The 20484-nt window shown below is 52.4% G+C and overlaps 2 protein-coding genes across 3 annotated transcripts in view; one reads left to right on the forward strand and one right to left on the reverse strand.

The window, feature by feature from the left end:
- Positions 1–14830, forward strand: part of TMEM63A (transmembrane protein 63A) — a 37246-nt gene extending 22416 nt beyond the window's left edge. The window contains exons 14-24 of one of the 2 annotated variants that reach the window (XM_030812806.1): positions 875–1028; positions 3173–3279; positions 3451–3537; positions 4238–4300; positions 6377–6539; positions 7728–7833; positions 10410–10577; positions 11394–11509; positions 11852–11914; positions 13164–13337; positions 13439–14830. In XM_030812806.1, coding sequence (XP_030668666.1) covers positions 875–1028; positions 3173–3279; positions 3451–3537; positions 4238–4300; positions 6377–6539; positions 7728–7833; positions 10410–10577; positions 11394–11509; positions 11852–11914; positions 13164–13331 — 1195 coding nt within the window. In that variant the 3' untranslated portion in view covers positions 13332–13337; positions 13439–14830. Of the gene's footprint in view, positions 1–874; positions 1029–3172; positions 3280–3450; positions 3538–4237; positions 4301–6376; positions 6540–7727; positions 7834–10409; positions 10578–11393; positions 11915–13163; positions 13338–13438 lie in introns of those variants that run through there. The other variant, XM_030812805.1, reaches the window with a different exon arrangement.
- The window catches only part of EPHX1 (epoxide hydrolase 1), a 36174-nt gene continuing 30498 nt past the window's right edge, over positions 14809–20484 (reverse strand). Inside the window, exons 6-9 of the mRNA XM_030812807.1 lie at positions 20228–20436; positions 17795–17903; positions 15644–15769; positions 14809–15224 (exon numbers count right to left, since the gene is read on the reverse strand). Coding sequence (XP_030668667.1) covers positions 15023–15224; positions 15644–15769; positions 17795–17903; positions 20228–20436 — 646 coding nt within the window. The 3' untranslated portion in view covers positions 14809–15022. The remainder of the gene's footprint in view (positions 15225–15643; positions 15770–17794; positions 17904–20227; positions 20437–20484) is intronic.

Below are 20484 nucleotides of genomic sequence, written 5' to 3' on the forward strand. Positions count from 1 at the left end.
CAGCCTTGCCTCAGCTCCTTGCACAGAATGAGCTTGAAGTGCTCCTCTCTGCTCGGTTCTAGTTCTGCCTCTGACAGTTTTGCTCTTTGGTTCACAGGGCTTCCTAAACTCGGGATTGCTTTGTGGGTCTGTTCTTTGGGATGAGAGGCCAGGGCAGGTGCAAGCTATGCCTTCACTCCTTTGTCCCTGCCTCCCTCTTCCCTGCACCCCAGCTACAGCCCCGTTGGGAAGAATGTGTCATTATTCACAAAGCATTGCAGATGTGTCTAAGAAATGCCATGCTGGGGCCAGGCGTGGTGGTTCACACCTGTAATCCTAGCACTTTGAGAGGCTGAGGCGGGCGGATTGCCTGAGCTCAGGAGTTCAAGACCACCCTGGGTAACATGGTGAAACCCTGTCTGTACTAAAAATACAAAAAAATTAGCTGGGTGTGGTGGTACACGCCTGTAGTCCCAGCTACATGGAAGGCTGAGCAGGAGAATTGCTTGAACCTGGGAGGCAGAGGTTGCAGTGAGCCAAGATCACACCACTGCACTCTAGCCTGGGTGACTAAGCAAGACTGTCTCAAAAAAAAAAAAAAAGAAAAAATAAATGCCATGCTGGAGCCTTGTTTGGCCTGCTTGAGTGCTCATGCCATCTCTTTGGATAGGTTCTGGCCCCCAGACTCTAGCTGGGGAGCCACATCTGAGAGAATAATTGTTCCCTCTGAGCTCTCAGGGACCTAAGATTTGGTCTTTCTGTAGTTGAAGGTCAGTGCGGAGAACTTGTCCCCCAGGCTAGTTTCTTGGTCTGCCTAAGTCTGACCTTCTGACCCACCTAAGCCACGAGCACTGGGAGACAAGCCTCGAGACCTGTGTCCCCTCTCCCCCTGCAGGAAGAACCTCTCTATCCAGGGCCTCCGCTGGTGGCTACAGTGGCTGGGCATCAACTTCACCCTCTTCTTGGGGCTGTTTTTCCTGACTACACCCTCCATCATCCTGTCCACCATGGACAAGTTTAATGTCACCAAACCCATCCACGCGCTGAATGTGAGTAACTGTTCTGCAAGGCCCCTCCCAGGACAGCTGGTGAGAAGAGGGCTTGGTGGGTGGGGAAGGAATGGGGACAGGAGTGGGGTGTGTGCGGGGAACTAAACCAGGGGGTCATGTCGCTCAGCTCACATCCTTGCTTTTAAGCCCTGAGCAGGCATGGCCACATTTATTACAAAGTCTTTATAGTAATGCCATACACACACACACACATTATATGTATATATACACACACATGGATACATATATATTGTAATAGACTAAATATTCAATGGTAGGGATCATTTGAGTTGAATGAGGTATATTCAGGTTGATAGACTATTAAGCATCCATTCAAAATTGTGTAGATTTTGTGGCACCCATGCAGGGCTCCTGACAGAAGCAGGGATGTACCAGTGAGGCATGTCTATCATGGACACTACGGGGAGGGGCCAGGAAGGAAGGAAAAGAGCTTCGTTGATTGGGGTGGCAGGATCACAAATTATTTCTTTCACATTTTGGTTGCTAATGCCCTTGTTATAAAACTATTCTGGTGCCGGGCGCGGTAGTTCATGCCTGTAATCCCAGCACTTTGGGAGGCTAAGGTGGGCAGATCACCTGAGGTCAGGAGTTCGAGACTAGCCTGGCCAACATGGCACAACCCCATCTCTACTGAAAATACAAAAATTAGCCGGGCGTGTTGGTGGGCACTTGTAATCCCAGATACTCAGGAGGCTGAGGCAGGAGAATCACTTGAACCGGGAGGTGGAGGTTGCAGTGAGCTGAGATTGCACCACTGTACTCCAGCCTGGGCGACAAGAGTGAAACTCCATCTCAAAAAAACCCAAAAAACCAAAAAACAAAAAAACAAGCAAAAAAACTATTCTGTATAGGTAATGAATGATTTTCAAAAATCTTAGATGAATCAATGAGATAGCAGCCACTCACTCACTCAACTGGCATCTACTCAAAAAGCTATTGGTTTCTCACGATTAGCTTTGCCAAACCATCTCCCTAGATTATTTTTCTTTTCAAATTTCACTTTGCATTTGGTTAATCATTCCCTGGGAAAGCACACTGGGCAGGAGGGCCTCCTTGTCTTCACTTTGCCATTCCCTATCTGATGAATTCTGAACCTCAGTTTTTCATCCAAGAACTGGAGTTAAAACACCTGCCCTATTATACAGGGCGCGAGGCTGTTGTCATGATAATCAATGAGCTGATGTGTGGTTGAAGCTCTTATTTGACTCCATAGATAGTTTTAAACTACCTAAGTATAAATTCAGCAGTTTTGTTTAAGATTTAAAGCAGGTATTATAAATATGCATTCCTTTGCCAATCTTTTAATAGAAGGACAGGCCTATTTGAAGATGGATCTGCTGAGGAGAGCGCACCTTTGTCTACATTAACCACACCCTTATTTCATTGTTTTGTGATTCCAGTGTTGGTTTCTTTAAAGTAAAGGAAGAATTTAGATATTTGCAAAGCCATTCTTAATATAGAAACTTCCTAGATCGCATATCCCTTGATCTTTTATCGTTAATTTACTGTCATCTAATTAACAGCGTTTTTCTTTTAGAAATTGACTTTTATCAAGTCTTTCCAAAGTATCCAACTTAGTTTTCAAAGAAAATTCTCTCTATTTCTGTGTTCATCTAATCAGTGACAGTAATAAGTCAATCAGCTCATGTAATCACAGTAACAAACAGCAGGATTGTGGACACACACAGTGGAGCCCTGATATGCTGCAGCTGGACCAGTGGGAGCTGAGCAGGCAGGGCACCCCCCGCCCACCCCACCCGCCCCGGCCAGGACTCCAGGCCTTCAGTGTTCAGTCTTCCCATGGCATCAGTCATTGGTTTTGTATGGGGAGCAGAGAAGGTTATTTAATCTGGTTAGTCAGATAAGTGGAGTTTACTTGTATGTGAAATTGCTTTCTTTGCTGTGCTGTGAGAAGCTGTACAAATATAAGGTGCTGTTACTGATTATTCAGCCAACATTTATGGACTACCAGCTCTGTACCTGGCACAGTGTTGGTTCTGGGGTCAGAGATGACAAACTCCTACCCTGGGAGTCCACTGAGCGACCATGCCAATAGGTCATGGCCTCAGAGCCGCGTGGCCCACGGCCCCTGTGACTCTCTCTGTTGTGGACCTTTCTCCTAGAACCCGATCATCAGCCAGTTCTTCCCCACCCTCCTGCTCTGGTCCTTCTCGGCCCTGCTGCCCTCCATTGTCTACTACTCTACACTGCTGGAGTCTCACTGGACCAAGTGAGTGCGTGGGAGCCCCGAGGCCCTGCCCCTAAGAAGGATGTCTCTGACCACTCCCTTGTCCACACCCTACCCCCCAACTGCTCAGGCAATGGGCACGTGGCAGGGGCCTCACTGGGGGCACCTAGAGCATCTGGGGGACTGCGAGTCCTCACCTTTGACTTCCTGCAGGTCGGGGGAAAACCAGATCATGATGACCAAAGTCTACATATTCTTGATCTTCATGGTGCTGATCCTGCCCTCCCTGGGTCTCACCAGGTATATGCCACCACCTTTTGTTCTACATTCAGAATAAGAGTCACATCAGGAGAGCATTGTCCCCAGGAGAATGCAAACGGTTTGGTAGCAGAAGCAAACCTCTAACAGTATCTAAGCCTGTCGCAACCACTCGGCGTGCAGTAGGGCTGGGTCATTGATTCTTCTGGCAATATGATTGCTTTTCTTTAAAAAAGAAAAAAACACCATATCGGTCAGGCTGTTCTCGAGCTCCTGACCTCAGGTGATCCACCTGCCTCGGCCTCCCAAAGTGCTGGGATTACAGGTGTGAGACTCTGTCTTAAAAAAAAAAAAAACAGCTTGAAAATTTTGTGGCCAGGCACGGTGGCTTACGCCTCTAATCCTAGCATTTTGGGAGGCCGAGGTGGGCAGATTGCTTGAGCACTGGAGTTCCAGCCTGGGCAATATGGCGAAACCCCATCTCTACAAAAGAGAAAAGAAAATGAAACTTATCAAGGACCTTCCACTTAGGGAAGGCCTCATCATGGCTTTGTTTATCTCAAGGAAGGAAGTTTCTGTTAAAGCAGACTGTGACAGGTCATGCTGTAGTAACTGGCATCGTTGAGAGCAAAAGTCGATCTCGAGTTTTGGCCTGTTTTTAGAGCAAAAGAAAATGAAAGCACGTGTAGTGACAATATGGAATGCTGGAAATAAACTCTTAGGGGGTTCCTTTGTTTTTCAGTCTAGATTTTTTCTTCCGGTGGCTCTTTGACAAAACTTCCTCGGAGGCCTCCATCAGGTTGGAGTGAGTATTGCCAAGTTGAGTTCTAGAGCCATGGCCCTGGGTGAAAGTCCCACAGGGGCTGGGGCTGCAGTGGGATGGGTGGGGGCGGTTGTAGACTATGCTTCTGAACAGGCGTCTTCCTCCCTAGACAGCAGGGCTTGGGGCCTCACCTCCACCCTGCCAGGTTTCTGGTAGACACTGTGGGAGTTGACCCGCTTTGTGCTATGCTTGCAGAAATGGGATTAATTTTTTAGGCCAGAACTCAATTAGCAGCTGTCTCATTCATTCTTTGAAACTTACTGAGCACAGAGTCACATGGGGAGAAGGAATTGCTGGGTCTCAGTGGTGCCAGGGAGTGGGGAAAGGAGAATAATAATTAAACATGGCAACCAGGATGCCTCTGGGCTCTGGGGATTATTTTTGCCAGAATAGAATTAAACTTATTGCTGATGTATCCTTGTTAGTATTTTAAACTTATACCATGCCACTTAATAGTAATAGCTATTGTTTAAGAAGGCACTATGCTAAATGCTTTATGCATCTTTTTCTCACTGTATCTTTACAACGAGCTATGAGGAAGATACTATTATTCTCCATTTTACAGATGAGGAGACTGAGGTTCGGAGATGTTGAATAACTTGCCCAAGTTTACCCAGCTGGTTAAGGAACAGAGCTGGGATTCAACCCCAGCCCCTACAGACTATACGTTAGGTCTTAATATAGGCCCAGAGGCTTGGCATTGACTTTCCTAAAAGAATGTGCTTACCTGTAAGGATGGGACGAGTTATTTTAAATGAGTTCTTGCTGAGTAAGCTGATGAGTTGGGAGCTGGCAGCTATGACAGACACACATACATACAGCCAGCAATAGTCTAGGTTGACAGTGACTTTCAGATTGACAAATCCAGTGACCAGCTCAATCCTCATCTTATGATCTATCAGCAACATCTGACACATTTATCCGAGCCTTCCTCCTCGAAGCTTGGCCTTGGCTGTCTCATCCGGCGGCATCCTCTTGTCACCCTCCTTGGTGGGTTCTTTCCCATCTCCCCAACTCTAGATTTTGGCTGCCTGAAGCCTCAGCCCCCAGTTCTGGGTCCACACTGCCTCTCTAGGTGACTTTAGCTGAACCCACAGCTTCCATGCCATGAGACTGCTCCTGAATTAACTTATGCGGACAACATCCACATTTATGCCTCTAGCCTGCACCTCCAGGCTGGTAACCCAACTGCCCACCTCAAACTCCAGCTGGAGTTTTACTGGGTACCACGGATGTTACCTGCCCAAAACCAAACTCTCAACTTTTACCCTCAAATCTGCTGCTCTACAACTTTCCCCATTCCATATGGTTTTTCTACTTCTTTTGGAAAAAACCTCAAAGTTCACCTTGTTTCCTTTCTATCCCTCCCATGCCATACCCAGCCTATCAGAAAATCCTGACAGCGCTCTGTCTAAAGTAGATCCAGAATCCCTCCATATCTCACCACCTCCATCACAACCGCCCTCGTCCCACATGGGGATGACACAGTGGCCATCTGCGTAGTCTCCCTGACCCCATCGGAACAGATCCCTTGCCCTGGGCCGGCCCCCAGCCCCTTTCAGCCTTGTCTTCTGCCTCCCCTCAGCCCACTGCTGTCCAGCCCCTGGATGTGCAGCAGACGAGGACATCCTCAGGCATCTTATATGTTGTTCCCTTTCCCTGGAATCCTGTCTTCCCAGGTTTGGGGATGACTTGCTCCTTCACCTCTTCACATCTCTGCACGAATATCACCTCGTTAGAAGGGCTCCTCCAACCCCTGTATGACATAGCAACCCTCCCTGCTTTGTTTCCCTCTAGCGCTCACCGCCCCCGGCAGATGGAATATTTTTTGTCTGCTTGCTTGTGCCCCCAGCTAGAATGTGAACTTCAAGAGAAGGGGGGCAGGGGCTTTGTTCTATTCTCAATGCCTAGAAAGGTGCTTGGCACACAGATGTGTTTCCCAAATATGTGCTGAATGAAGGGAAGAGTATACAGCCCTCCCAGGGGCTTTCTGCTCCTGCCCAGCTCTCCCTTCAAGAGCGGCTCTCAGCTCACAGACCTGGGCCCCGGTTTCCCCAGGTGCGTCTTCCTGCCTGACCAGGGCGCCTTCTTTGTGAACTATGTCATCGCCTCGGCCTTCATCGGCAACGGCATGGAGCTGCTGCGGCTGCCAGGCCTCATCCTCTATACCTTCCGCATGATCATGGCCAAGACGGCTGCCGACCGCAGGAATGTCAAGCAGGTGCCATCCCCCGGGCCCAGGGCTGTGCCTCTGACTCCCTCCCATGTCCCCCTTCACTGACCTGAGGGCGTCTCACCCCCACTACCCCCGCTAGTGGGTGGCATTTACCTGACTACCCACTAGTGCAGGCACTGGGCTAAGTGCTAAGGCCCAGGCCCAGGCAGGCGTGGCCTCCTCCAGCCTCCCCTCTAGCTCACAGGCTGGAGGAGAGAGCTTGGGACTTTGGCATTTGAAATGGTTTGATTGCACACATACATACATACAACTCAAACCAACAGACTCTTTTTCCGTAGGCACCCATTTGCATAAATTCTTAGCCAACCCCAGATGTCACAGGCATTTTCTTTTTTTTTTTTTTTTTTTTGAGACGGAGTCTCGCTCTGTCACCCAGGTTGGAGTGCAGTGGCGCGATCTCGGCTTACTGCAGGCTCCGCCCCCCCGGGGTTCACGCCATTCTCCTGCCTCAGCCTCCCGCGTGGCTGGGACTACAGGCGCCTGCCACCTCGCCCGGCTAATTTTTTGTATTTTTAGTAGAGACGGGGTTTCACTGTGTTAGCCAGGATGGTCTCGATCTCCTGACCTTGTGATCCGCCCGCCTCGGCCTCCCAAAGTGCTGGGATTACAGGCATGAGCCACCGCGCCCGGCCATCACAGGCATTTTCGACTTGTGGCATTTATTCCAGGATTCCCTGAACTGGAGGGTGGGGGTTCTCTTTTATTCTCCTGTGTCATGGTGGGCACTGTGTGAGGAAAGTGGGAGAAGTGCTGCATTCCTTCATTTCATTCTCAGCCCCCTTATGAGCTGGGCACTGCTAGTATCCTGATTTCACAGAGGCACAAACTAAGCTGGCCCAGGATCCCCTGCTAGAAGGGCTGGAGTCGCGAGGAGTCACTCTACACCTCTTCCCCGACCACCTCTTCCTTCCAGGGGCTCACATGCCTGTTGGGTGGACAGGATTGGAACGAAGGGAGCACTAGCAAACACGCATCACCATGCCTCGGGAGGGCTGGGTGCGCTGGGTGAAGCAGGGCAGGCTGGGAGGGAAGGGAAGGACCTTGGGAGGCGGGGAGCCACACATCTCCTATTTCCAAAGTCCTCCTCCACCCTGCTCTCCCGTCACCACTTAGCACAAAAGGGTGTTTGAGGTGGAACGAGTCCATGAGCTCCTCACCACCTCCTCCTCCCAGAACCAGGCCTTCCAGTACGAGTTTGGAGCCATGTATGCGTGGACGCTGTGTGTCTTCACTGTCATCATGGCCTACAGCATCACTTGTCCCATCATCGCGCCATTTGGTGAGTGGCCCTGGAGCCTGTCCCAGGGTACATGGATGGCTGATTGCACCAAACCTCTCAGGGACAGCTATCACCAGGGCACAGTGGAATTCCCAAAACCACAGCCACAAGAGCCACAAGCTGCCAAAGACTCACGTGACACCAAATTTCACTCATTTCTTTCTTTTTTTGTTTTGAGACAGGGTCTCATGCTGATGCCCAGGCTGGAGTGGCATGATCTTGGCCCAGTGCAACCCCCACCTCCTGGGCTCAAGCCATCCTCCCACCTCAGCCTCCTGAGTAGCAGGGATTACAGGTGCCCGCCACCATGCCTGCCTAATTTTTTGTATTTTTAGTAGAAATGGGGTTTTACTATGTTGGCCAGGCTGGTCTTGAACTCCTGACCTCAGGTGATCCACCTGCCTCAGCCTCCCAAAGTGCTGGGATTACAGGCGTGAGCCACAGCACCCGGCCTCATTCATTTTTAAATGAATTCCTCCCACTGGCCCTCAGCTAGGACCTCTCTCAGTACTTCTGGTCTGAGGTTCTCTGCCCACTCACCACGTCGTTCACTTTCTTTAGCAGCAAGTAAGACAGTGCCAGAGTCACAATCAAAGCTCTCCTGCTGCTTTCACTCCGGCAGATGCCTGCCTCCACGTGGGTTACCACATTTCTCACCTCACCCCACAGAGCAGTTCCTGTTTCTATCCCCCCTTCACACAGAAACAACTTCGTATGTTGTTAGTAAGCAGGAGAACCAGGATTTGAACTCAGGACTGTTTAAAGACCAAGGTTCTGGCCACTGAAATAAAACATCTGCAACTGGCAGATGAATGAAAGGCTCTAGAAGGAAACAGAAAACCCAAGAGACTGCTGGCAGTGATAGCTGAGTTTTGGGGGAGAAGTTGTTTTAGTTTTCCCTGTATACTCTCTTGTGTAGTTTTAAAAATCTACAGTATCTACACTTTCAAAACAAAATTTATTTTTTAAAAAAGAACCTGGGGCCGGGTACGATGGCTCACGCCTGTAATCCCAGCACTTTGGGAGGCCTAGGCAGTGCATCACCTGAGGTCAAGAGTTCAAGAACAACCTGGTCAATATGATGAAACCCTGTCTCTGCTAAAAATACAAAAATTAACTGGGCATGGTGGCAGGCGCCTGTAATCCCAGCTACTCGGGAGGCTGAGGTAGGAGAATCACTTGAACCCAGGAGGCAGAGGTTGCAGTGAGCCAAGATTGCACCACTGCACTCCAGCCTGAATGACAAGAGTGAGACTCCATCTCAAAAAAAAAAAAAAAAAACAAAACTGGCATAATAGAAAAGGCAGCACCCACTTTCTGTTGGTCCCCTGTGTGCTCCTGTGCCACCCCTGGGGTAAGACCCTCGGGCCTCATTCTCTGTTGACTGTGATGAAGGTGGGGATCAGCCGGGTGGGAGAAGGCCAGGGGTGTGGGAGCACTGACATACAGGGGCTCAGCATGTGAAGGGCTGGGGAGGAATTGAGGCCAGGCATCCAACTGTGAAACAGCCTCTTTCCAAGAGGATTCTGGAATGTTAGTGTTCTGTGGCGACAGGATCACAGACACTGTGACTCCCTTGGTGCAGGGTCCGTCCTACAGACCCTGACCCAGTGACAGATGAAAGACCTACACTGCCGGGCGTGGTGGCTCACGCCTGTAATCCCAGCACTTTGGGAGGCTGAGGCGGGCGGATTATGAGGTCAGGAGATCGAGAACATCCTGGCTAACATGGTGAAACCCTGTCTCTACTAAAAATACAAAAAATTAGCTGGGCGTGGTGGCGGGCACCTGTAGTCCCAGCTACTCAGGAGGCTGAGGCAGGAGAATGGCGTGAACCTGGGAGGCGGAGCTTGCAGTGAGCCGAGATCGTGCCACTGCACTCCAGCCTGGGCAACAGAGTGAGTGAGACTCTGTCTCAAAAAAAAAAAAAAGACAGACAGACATACACTGACAGATATTTTGCCTGTCAGTGTGGCTAAGGGACTCTGCTGCCTGAGTCTGCAGCATAGTCCTCGATGCCCTGTGAAGTTTGCATTTATTTAGTACAGATTAAATGACAAAGGTCTTGAGTAAATACCACTAGAGGGTAATTAACATTGCCGACCCCCCGAATAGGGAGCAATCATGCACCAGTGGATGATCAAAGGTTGGTCTTAGGACCACATGAGTAAACAAGCTAGTTAGGTAAACTCCCCCACATTCCTATGTATCTGCACCCTAAGCTTTTAAGAGAATCCAGTTGCCTTCAGCCAAACCCTTTACTGAAGCTATGCAAACCTCTTGGCCTTCCAAGAAGGTTTGTGTCTATTTCCTATAACTTTATCTTAAATTTTCTCCCACCACCCTGACCGATCCCCTACACCTTGGGGTCACAGATAAGTGAGGAAGCAGGTAGGAGAGAGAAAGAGAAAAAAAACTAGTAGCCAGAGGTGCAGGATGCCTCATTTTGTGTTCAGGCAGTAGAGCAGCAGCCCCAGCCCTGGCTCCTTGCCAAAATAGCCGCCCCTGAGAGGAAGAGGACAGAGGTGTCTGCGTGGCCCTGCGAGGTCTCCAGCTCACAGCCCCATCCCCTGCAGGCCTCATCTACATCCTGCTCAAGCACATGGTGGACCGGCACAACCTCTACTTCATCTACCTCCCAGCCAAGCTGGAGAAGGGGATCCACTTTGCCGCTGTGAACCAAGCCTTGGCAGCCCCCATCCTCTGCCTCTTCTGGCTCTACTTCTTTTCCTTCCTGCGCCTGGGTGAGCAGCCCTTCTGACCTGGGGCCAGCCCTTGGCCTCCCATCCCTGCATCCCCACCAGCCAGTCAGATCCCCCATTGCTTTCACAGCATCAGCTTGGCATCTAGTCAGAATGTGGTGCCCAGAATGAGGACTGGTTAGGTGTCCAATCAAAACATTATACCCAGGGTGAGGGGCTGGTTGGGCGTGGTGTTGATGGCCTAGGTCCTAAGCTAGCCCGAGTGCAGGTGTAACCCTTGTGAAGGCCTGGTCAATTGTCCCATACATCCCTGGAGGGAAGATAGTGCCTTTATCAGCTGTGCAGGGACTGAACCAGAGGAAATGGGGAAGCTGATCCAGATTTGCCCTTTGAGGCTGGTGGTTGGGCCCAGCTCCTTGTACCTCTTGGCATGGAAGAGGTGGGGACGTGGAGGAGAGAAAACTGACACTCCTGGGGGAAAGACAACGTCTGCCTCACTCAGACTGGGGGTGTGGGAGGGTCCATGCTACCTAGCCCAGGGCACTGGAGACTGGAGGGAATGGACCAGCAAGGAGGCTGGAGAATTGCCATTGACTTGGCATCCCAGTGCCTGAAATCCGACCAGGGATGATGCCAGCCATTCCGTGGGTCCCGCTGTGTGCTCCTGGCTGTGAAGACACCATCCTTGCTGCTGGAGTTGAGGGGTGGGGGTGGGGGGTCAGGCCTTACCTTTATTTTCTGCCTGAGGGAGAAGTCATGGGTAGTTTCCACACCAGGTGTGGCCCCTTCCTCAGCAGGGTGAGGGTAGGTGGTGGCCCCTCCCCACCCACCCCAAGGCTAGCCACCCTCTATCCCCAGGTATGAAGGCCCCCGCCACTCTGTTCACCTTCCTGGTGGTGCTGCTCACCATCCTGGTCTGCCTGGCTCACACCTGCTTTGGATGCTTCAAGCACCTCAGCCCTCTGAACTACAAAGTAAAGGCCCCTGACCCCACTGCCCGGTCAAGCCCTGGGAGGCACAGATGGTGGGATGGGCTTGCTCTCAACCCCTCCCACCCTTGTCCATATCAACACAGCAGCAGCCTTCTCCAGATTCTGCTGCTCCGTGGGAAAGGCGTGGGTGGTTGGGTGCTATGTGTAGCTTCCCTTCCTCCCCTCATCCCTGCACTCCCCCACCCCATCCTGTCTCGGGCTGCCAGGGAGCTTGGTGCCAGCTGGTACTATTATTCCGGGTGTTAATAGTCTGTGTGTTTGGAGGGTGTTCGTTCACAGAGATCAGTTTTGTTTATCATTGCAAGTTTTTGCTGTTATCTGCAGACAGAAGAGCCTGCAAGTGACAAAGGAAGTGAGGCAGAGGCCCACATTCCCCCACCGTTCACAGTAAGCTGTGCCCCTCAGCCTCCGAGCTTGTCGCCCTTTTTGCTTTGGTTGTAACAGTCCCAACCAGATGGGCCCCGGTAAATGTGCTTTGATCATGTCTTGCTAAGATCACATGGCAGGCAGGTTTGTGAATTAATGGCAGAGAAGGAATCCCGGTCCCCCTGGGTATTTTAACCTGCACATTTGAAACTGTTGAGGAGATAGAGTCTTGTCTCCATTCATGGCCATCCCCCTTGGTTTCAGTTCCCTGCTCTCTTTCCTTCTCTGCATATTTAATGCCTGGTGAGTTTGGGGCTTTAGTGAAGGCACATGGTAAGGCACTAGGGTTTGACAAAGGTTTGTCATCAGCGATGCACCTGCCTGTGTGAGGTCCTCCACTAGGCTCCAAGAGGGTGTCAGACAGACTTCCCTTTGAATTCAAGAAATGAACATTGCACCTGCTTCAGAGGAAGACCCCGTGGTAGAGAGACACAGGGCTCCCTGCCTTCCTAGTTCTCTCTGCATGCAGCCTCCAGGGTCCTGCTCCTAGGATGGGGCTGGGAAGGGAAAGCAGAGTCCCAGGGTTCCAGAGCTGTGGCCACCAGCCTTCCTGACAGCCGGGGCCAGAACAGAGCTGACCTCATCTGCAGGGTTCTTTCTGGTGGCTGCCTCCCAGGTGTCAGGCTCTCTTATCGGTGTCTGTCCTTGGACAAGTTCCAAAAGAGGGAGGGCCTCAGAAGGACTCATTACCCAGAGACACACCTGTGGCTATGCTGGCCAGGCAGGGAACACACAGGACAGGTGGATGATGTCAAGCCCTCACAGCCAGGGTCTCGGGAGGAGTATGGCAGGGCTCTTGCCTGGAGCCTGGGATTGGGAAGAAATGAGACTCACACAGATATGTTGAGCATCCCAGGGTCCCAGGCAGCGTTCTAAGCCCCCCATATAGGTAGACTTGCTTCTTCTACAAAGTGAGAAATCCTCCTAGGATCCAGGGCCAGGAAGTTTAGTTTCCTCTGAGAAACTGCTCTCCTGTGCTTCCTTCTGTGATCATGAGAACTGTGTAACTGCTTTCTCTTTTGCCCTGGCTGCTAGGAAATTCCACAGGTGGCATATTTTAGGTCTTAATGTCCTAAATTGATGTTGCTATTTCTTCCTATGTCCATTATGGCCACTGTCTACGTCCTGTTGGGAGAAGGGCAGGAGGGGAGGGATGCAGTGTGGAATCTCATGCCTGCCCCAAGCCAAGCATGAATCCATTTGCTGACAGCCCTACGTGCCTCGGATTCTGAACGGCTTGGCCTCGGAGAGGACAGCACTGTCTCCGCAGCAGCAGCAGACCTATGGTGCCATCCACAACATCAGTGGGACTATCCCTGGACAGTGCTTGGTGCAGAGTACCACGGGCAGTGTGGCTGCTGCCTCCCAGGAGGCCTGAGGCCGGGTGAGCTGCTGGCTGGGCCAGGCTCAGGGGAGCCTGTGGGGTGAGAAGACAGGTGAAGCGGCCTGACTCCCAAGTTCATGACTTCTTCCCATCTGTTTTAGGTCTCACTGCTCTGAAAGGACACAACCAGAATGGCCTGGGGCTCAGGCCCTTGGCTGAGTGGGAATGTGTTGGGACTGCCCAGCTGAGCCATCAGGTGCCCATCTTTTCTGGTCCCAGCAGTGGTGAGGGGAGCACAGGCAGGCCTCGACCCTCCCTTGCTCGCCCAGTTTCCTCTCCGGCACAAGCTTCCAGCTCTGCAGCTGGGGTGACATCCCCAGTGGTTTGTCGCCAAGACCATGTGGTGGACTTTTTGCCCCCCAAACTGATGAGTCCGGGAGAATATATGGAGAGAGAGAGATGTAACAAGGGGAAGGCCTCCTCCCTTCTGAGCACACACACAACCGATAACCAAAGAGACGCTGCAGTCCAGGTCTGAGGTCCGGCTGGCGTCCAGCTCCCCGCTCCAAGGCCAGTCCCTCCCCAGCCCGGCAGCCCCTCCAGGCTGCACCCAGGAGTGAGCTTTGGGGAGCAGGTTGGGAGGTGGCCAGTGCTCCTGCCAGCTGTGCACACATCTCTGTATCCCACTAGAGTTCTGTGGTTTTGTATCATGTTGTCAGGGACACTGGCTGGGTCAGGGTTACCCCATAGCAGGCAGGGACAGGGACCACTCATAATATGCCCATTGGACCACAGTTAAGATCCAGCCTCTCCCACCTCTTCAGGGCTGAGTGCATGAGTCTGCATCTCCAGGCAGGCTCTGTGCAGTACTCACCACCCTCCGTCTGCTCCCTCCAAGGTGTGGGATGGGCAGTGCTCAGGGCCTCCTTGGAGCCAAAGGACAGCATGGTCGGCACAGAGGAAGGGGTACCTGGGCTGGGTGCAGGGCCATCCCATTGCCCTTGAGCTGTGGCTCTGGCAGGAAGGAGGGGCTGTCCCTCTTCTCCCTCCTGGGGATTCTGGGGAATCCATGCAACTCAAGACTTCTCCCTGAGAAGCCTCCTCCCTGCTGCCTCCAGGGGGCACCAAGGCACAAGCCTGTGCAGTTGGGGCAGGACGGGGGTGCGGAAGAGCAGGTCCAGGCTCCTTCCAGCACAACTGGGCCGGGGCCTTGGCACCTCTGCAGGCCCTGCCTGTGCCTGTCTGCTGGCCTGGTGGGCCTGGGCTTTCTGGGCCTTCTCGCTCAGGGACCCTCTTGACGCTGACTTGCCCCCGCAGTGGCGGCCAGTGCTGCCTCTGCTCCAAGCTGCCCCTGCGCTGGGAGGGGTGGGGGCGGTGCCATTGGTCTGGTGCAGCCTAGCCCTGGCCAGTGGCCTCATCCCCAGCAGTCCTCCCATGCCTCTGCCAGCAAGGAGGGGCCGGCCAGCTCTGCTTGGACAGGGGGCCCCATGTGGGATCAGCGCACGCTCATGTCACTGGGTTCCAGCCGCTGTTAGAAGTCAAGTCATTTATCACCAAGGCCATGTTGCTTACCACATGGAGTTGGGGGTTGGGGAGTGAGCTTGGAGGGGTGAGGGGATGAGCGTGGGCTCCCAGCATGGGCAGGGGACGGAGGCAAACTCATTCCTCAGAAAAGGGTTATTTTCCCCAAGAAAAGCCTGGAGGGCACTTGTGGGGGAGGTGGCAGGCTGGGGGAGAGGGGTGGGTCACTGCCGCTCCAGCAGGGACAGGAACTTGCGGATGTCCTGGGCGAGCAGCTCCGGCTCCTCCAAGGCCGCAAAGTGGCCCCCACGAACCATGTAGGAATAGGAGATGAGCTTTGGGTACTTGAACCTCACCCACTTTTCAGGCGCATGCAGTAGCTCAGAAGGGAAGGCAGAGAAGCCAGTGGGCACGTAGACCTTCATCCTGGAAGCGAAAGAGCCAACAGAAGGGTGAGGCTGTGGCCCTGTGCCCCTCTGTCCTGCACAACAGGGGGTTCAAGCACCTGGGGGTGAGATCAGCTGGCCCACCCACAAGGAGCCATAAAGAAAAGCACAAATCCAGGGTCTCAACCGCCCTCCCCTCACTAAGGGCCCTCTCTTTTCTGGGAGGGCCACCCAGGCAGGGGCATGGGACAGCCTCTACATCCCCACCTTTGAGGGTCTCCATGTGAGACTTGGAAATCCCAGAACCATCAGTGCCACTCCAGACCAGCATCCTAGACTGGGGAGCGGTACTGAGGCTGCCCGGGAGCCAGGCATGTGGTCCCTCCATCAGGGCTTTCTCCAAACACCTCAACCTTTAGTGTTCCCATCCAAGGGCCGCTGGGGCTCAGCGAGGCTCACCGCTCATGCTTCTGGGTCATCCAGCCCTGTCCCAGGTTCTCCTTGTAGAAGCGCTGGGAGGAGACGATGGTTCCTGTTGTCCAGTAGAGCATGACGTTGGTCAGCAGGTCGTCCAGGGAGAACTTCCTGGGAACGCAGAACACAAAGCCCAACTCAGTGCCAGATGTAGTTGTGTGACAAAGGGCAGCCAGAAAGTCCTACAAATGCCAGGCCTTGCCCATGCGGCTTCCCTCCTCAGACCTCATGCAAGGTGTGTGGCATCCTCGTGTCACAGGCAGGCTGCACCCAGGGCACCAGACTGGAGTGCATGGATTTAGTTGAAGTGTCTCTTATCACCCCAAGGTCGTCCCCCCACCCACCTTGCCTCTACACACCTGTCCCCTCTCTCCTGCCACTGACCTCTCCTCCCTCCCCTCAACCCCTGCACCGTGAAACTGCTCAGGGCACCAGCTACTGTGGTGACCACATAGCAGGCAGCATGTTCTAAGCTCCTTACCTTCTTTTAATTCATGTTTTCCTCTCAACAGCCTATGGGACATAGGTACTATTATCTCCATTTTACTTATTAAGTGGAGAATCCAAACCTAGGCAGCTTGGGTCCAGGATGGACACTCCACAGCCCCCACCTGACCTTCCACTCTCCCCAGAGCAGGCGCTCCCAACCCTACCTTCCTCACTCAAACCCTGAATTTCTAGCAACAGCAGCAGGGAGCAGGGACAGAGATAAAGGGAACAGCCTTTTCAATGTGATTTTGGTGGCAAAATGAAAATTGGTCAATGAAAACTAGTTCCAGTACACACGTCACCTCTGTGAACTGGATTTCTGCAAGTTGGCCAAGTGCTTCCATCTCCCTTTTGGCTCTGCCCGCAGCTTGAAAACGACCACGACCACCATTTCCACCCTAGTGTGTTCCTATTCTTTCTGGAACACAGATCCGATCCTGTCTGCCTCCTGCTCAGGGCTTTGCTGCTCCCTGTAACCCGGGGCCAGAGCTGCAGGAGTGGCCTAGTGGGATAGTCTGGTGGGGCCTCACATCTGGCTCCAGGTATCCGTGTGCAAGGAGCAGGCCAGACCCCTTGCCAAGGTGGTCCTGCAGGAGCTCCATCGACCCCTGTGTCCTGCTGAATGTAGGGCAGGGGAAACAGATCCCAGACGAAGGCCCTGCTGGGGCTCTTGGAGGAGGCGAGGACCTGCCTGCAGGAATGAGTTTGCTTGTGATCTGGCCCCACTGTACCTGCTTCAGCCTCTGGACAAGCCACCCTTTCCAAGCACCCTTTCCTTGCATTTTTATTGCTTTTCTCTTTGCCTAAATTTCTCTCCTCCATCCAGCAAACTCCTACTCATCCTCCAAGGCCCAAATCAGCTACATTCTCCTGGTCATTTCCCCTCTCTGCCACTTAGACAAAGAGAATCCTCCTCCCACTGGACTCTCACAGTCCTTTGCGCATTCATTCAACATCTATGTGCTGGGCTCTCCCACTGTTCACCCGGCATTGTTCTAGGTGATGGGGCTAGAGCATGGCCAAGACAGAGTCCCTACCCCCAAGGCAGGATTCAGTCTCATTTTACTGTCTTTCCCATCCCCAGCACTATCTGGTCCTCTGTGTGTCACTGAAGGAATAAAGGGATGGGCCCTGGAAAGGGTGGGTCACAGCTGACCTTGGTAAAGCCTGAGTCAGGCCACAGAGCTGGGAGTCAGGCATGTAGAGGATACAGCCTCTAAGGCTCTGAGAGACGTAACAGCCTCCTGTCTTTCTGCGACCACACTCCTGGAACACGCAGTCATGTGACCTGATGCCAGGCTCTCCAGGGAATCAGGAGGAAAAGCCCAGATGCTCTTGACAATAACGTGGTGCCTGCTGCCCTGTGGGCTCCCTAATCCCTAGAGGGGCTTGTTCAGCAAAAGGAGCACAAGCAGGTGAGCCTGCATCCTAGTCCTGACCATGCACTGTGAGGCTGGGAACAACTCACCAGGCCGCCTCACCCAAAAAATGCAGCTACGTTGGTCACGGGTTGAGGATTCATAAGAAAGCCAACAATAGAATTTGCTGAGTGCCCCATGCAGAGCAACCAGACAAGGGGATGAAGAGGGTGAGGAGGTTGGCTGCTGGGACCAGGGTCATGACTGCAGGGACAAACCAGGGCCTCACCTTTCCAGGCCTCCATCCTCCAGGTATCGGAATTCTGTATTGGTCCAGGTGGAAAACTTCTCTAGAATATAGGCAGCCAGACCCACAGGAGAGTCATTCAGAGCAGAGCCTAGCAGGGAGCGGGGAGCAAGGGAGAGACTCAGGCCTGGGGGCCAGAGAGCTGGAGCTTCAGGTGTGATGTGTGGCACTGGCCGCAGAGGGCAGGGATATGGGCAGGAAGCCACGTTCGAGCACAGGCCTGCCTTAACTCCTGGGTGCTCACATGCCTCGCTTCCTTAACTCTGCGTCAGCATCCTCATCTGATAAACAGGGACGATACCTTCCCACTCTCTCCCGGGGCCTCGCACACTGCCTGCTCAGCTTCCTTCAAACTGAAGGGCCTGTGCCTCTGCATTTGGTGGGGTCCCAATGAGAAGTGCTGTTTTTAAAAAGGCGGGGTTTTTCAGTCCATGTGCTCTGATTCCTGAAAAATGAGAAGCCACCTAAAAAAGTCTAAAATAGGGGATCAGTTACAAATAAATATTGATATACTCATAAGGCAAAATACTGCAGTCATTAAAAATGGCTGGAACAGGCTGGGGGCATTGGCTCATGCCTGTAATCCCAGCCCTTTGGGAGGCTGAGGCAGGTGGATCACCTGAGGTAAGGAGTTCAAGACTATCCTGGCTAACATGGTGAAACCCCATCTCTATTAAAAATACAAAAAAATTAGCCGGGCATGGTGGTGCATGCCTGTAATCCCAGCTACTTGGGAGGCTGAGGCAGGAGAATTGCTTGAACCCGGGAGGTGGAGGTTGCAGTGAGCCGAGATCGTGCCACTGCACTCTAGCCTGGGCAACAGAGCAAGACTCCGTTTCAAAAAACAAAAAACAAAAAGGCTGGGACAGGCCGGGTGTGGTGGCTCACACCTGTAATCCCAGCACTTTAGGAGGCCGAGGTGGGTGGATCACCTGAGGTCAGGAGTTCAAGACCAGCCTGGCCAACACGGTAAAACCCCTGTCTCTACTAAAAATACAAAACATTAGCTGGGCATGGTGGCGGGTGCCTATAATCCCAGCTACTTGGGAGGCTGAGGCAGGAGAATTGCTGGAACCCGGGAGGCGGAGGTTGCAGTGAGCCGAGATCGCACCACTGCACTCTAGCCTGGGCAACAGAGTGAGACTTGGTCTCGGGGAGGGGGGGGGGGAAAACTGGAACAACGGCATAGATCAATCTCACAAACATAATATTGAGCAAAAGAAGCCAGACTCAAGGGTACATACTCTGTGATTCTATTTATAGAAGGACTTAAACAGGCACAACCAAAACCACCTCAGTCAGAGGTCAGAGCGTGGTACCTGGGAGAGAACCCCGAGGGGCATCTGGAGTGTTGGGGCCGTGTTGGTGATATGGACGTACTTCACTTGTGAAAATTCTCACCAAAATGTTCACAAGTTCTTTTGAAGGAGAGGGGATGTGGGGAGGGAGAAGAGGTTATATCAGATTGTCTTTAATGTTTTGTACTTTTTGCATTTTTAAGCTTTTTGACAATGAACATGTACTTTATAATCAGAGAAAAATGCTGATTTTATAAAGTGCCAATATTATGATTATGAGCTGCCTCGTGTGTGTGGGCATGGGATTGCCATGAAAACTATGAATAACTTCAAAATGGGCAAGACAATTCCTGGGTGTCTTCTGGACAAGATCTAGGGAGTTACCTAGCAGACCTTCCGGACTGACGTGATGCTACAGGGGTCCCATCTTTCCTTGTCATTGAGCTATTTTACAGTTCTGTGAATTGTAGAGAACTGAGGGTAATGCGAATGACTCTCATTCATAGAGGCAAATGAATTTTGTCCCATGGAGATTCAATTGATACTACTCTGTGGATGTTGACAAATTTTGTGTCTGTTAGCAAATTAATTTCAGTGTTCTTGTCTTTGAATTGTTTCTTTTCAAAATTTTACTGGTTCCTTTATAAATTTACCTTTTTGAAAAAGTATTGTCCTTTAACAGGACCCTGGTGGCCGACGTGGTTGCTGGGCCCTCCCTCACTGCCTGGGAACCTCTTCCCCAAGGCCCCAGGGCACCCTCTCCCCTCTCCCCTGCAGCCCCAGAGCTGCCCACTCCCAGGATTCCTCCTCCCTCACCCCCTCCATCCCTCTGCTTCTCAGTGTAGGATACAGACTCAGGGGTGGGAGATCAGGGGTGAAAGCCCCTATGAATACTGACTCGGCTAAACAGAGTTGCTAAATTGGCCTGGGAATCTGCTGAGGGTCCATCCTCTTGATTCTATGGGAAAATGCAGTTTAAAGATCTAAAGAGCTGGGAGGTCCTTACAAGAGGCTTCCTTCTGTGGGCAGCGTTGGGGTGGGGTGGGGAGGTTACCCCGCGGGTGTCTCCCCACCCCAGTGGAGCCGGCAGTGGGCGAGGACCCCTGAGCACACTCACCCACAGTGTCGGGCTTGGTGCACTGGATGTGCATGTAGCCGCTCTCCCTCATCAGGCTGTAGAAGACCTTCTCCTTGATGGGGTACAGCAGCTCCACATCCCTCTCAGTGAGGCCAAGAAACCTCCCAAAACGCCGTCCCAGGAAGAGGGTCAGGGTGGAGAAGTTGTTTAAAATCAAAGCCATGTTCAAGTGCAGGCCTTTCACGTGGCTGAAGGCAGAGAGAGGGGCCGGGGTGAGGCTGGGCTGGTGTCAAGGA

Source organism: Nomascus leucogenys, chromosome 5 (assembly GCF_006542625.1).
Source record: "Nomascus leucogenys isolate Asia chromosome 5, Asia_NLE_v1, whole genome shotgun sequence".
In the NCBI taxonomy this organism is placed as follows: domain Eukaryota; kingdom Metazoa; phylum Chordata; class Mammalia; order Primates; family Hylobatidae; genus Nomascus; species Nomascus leucogenys.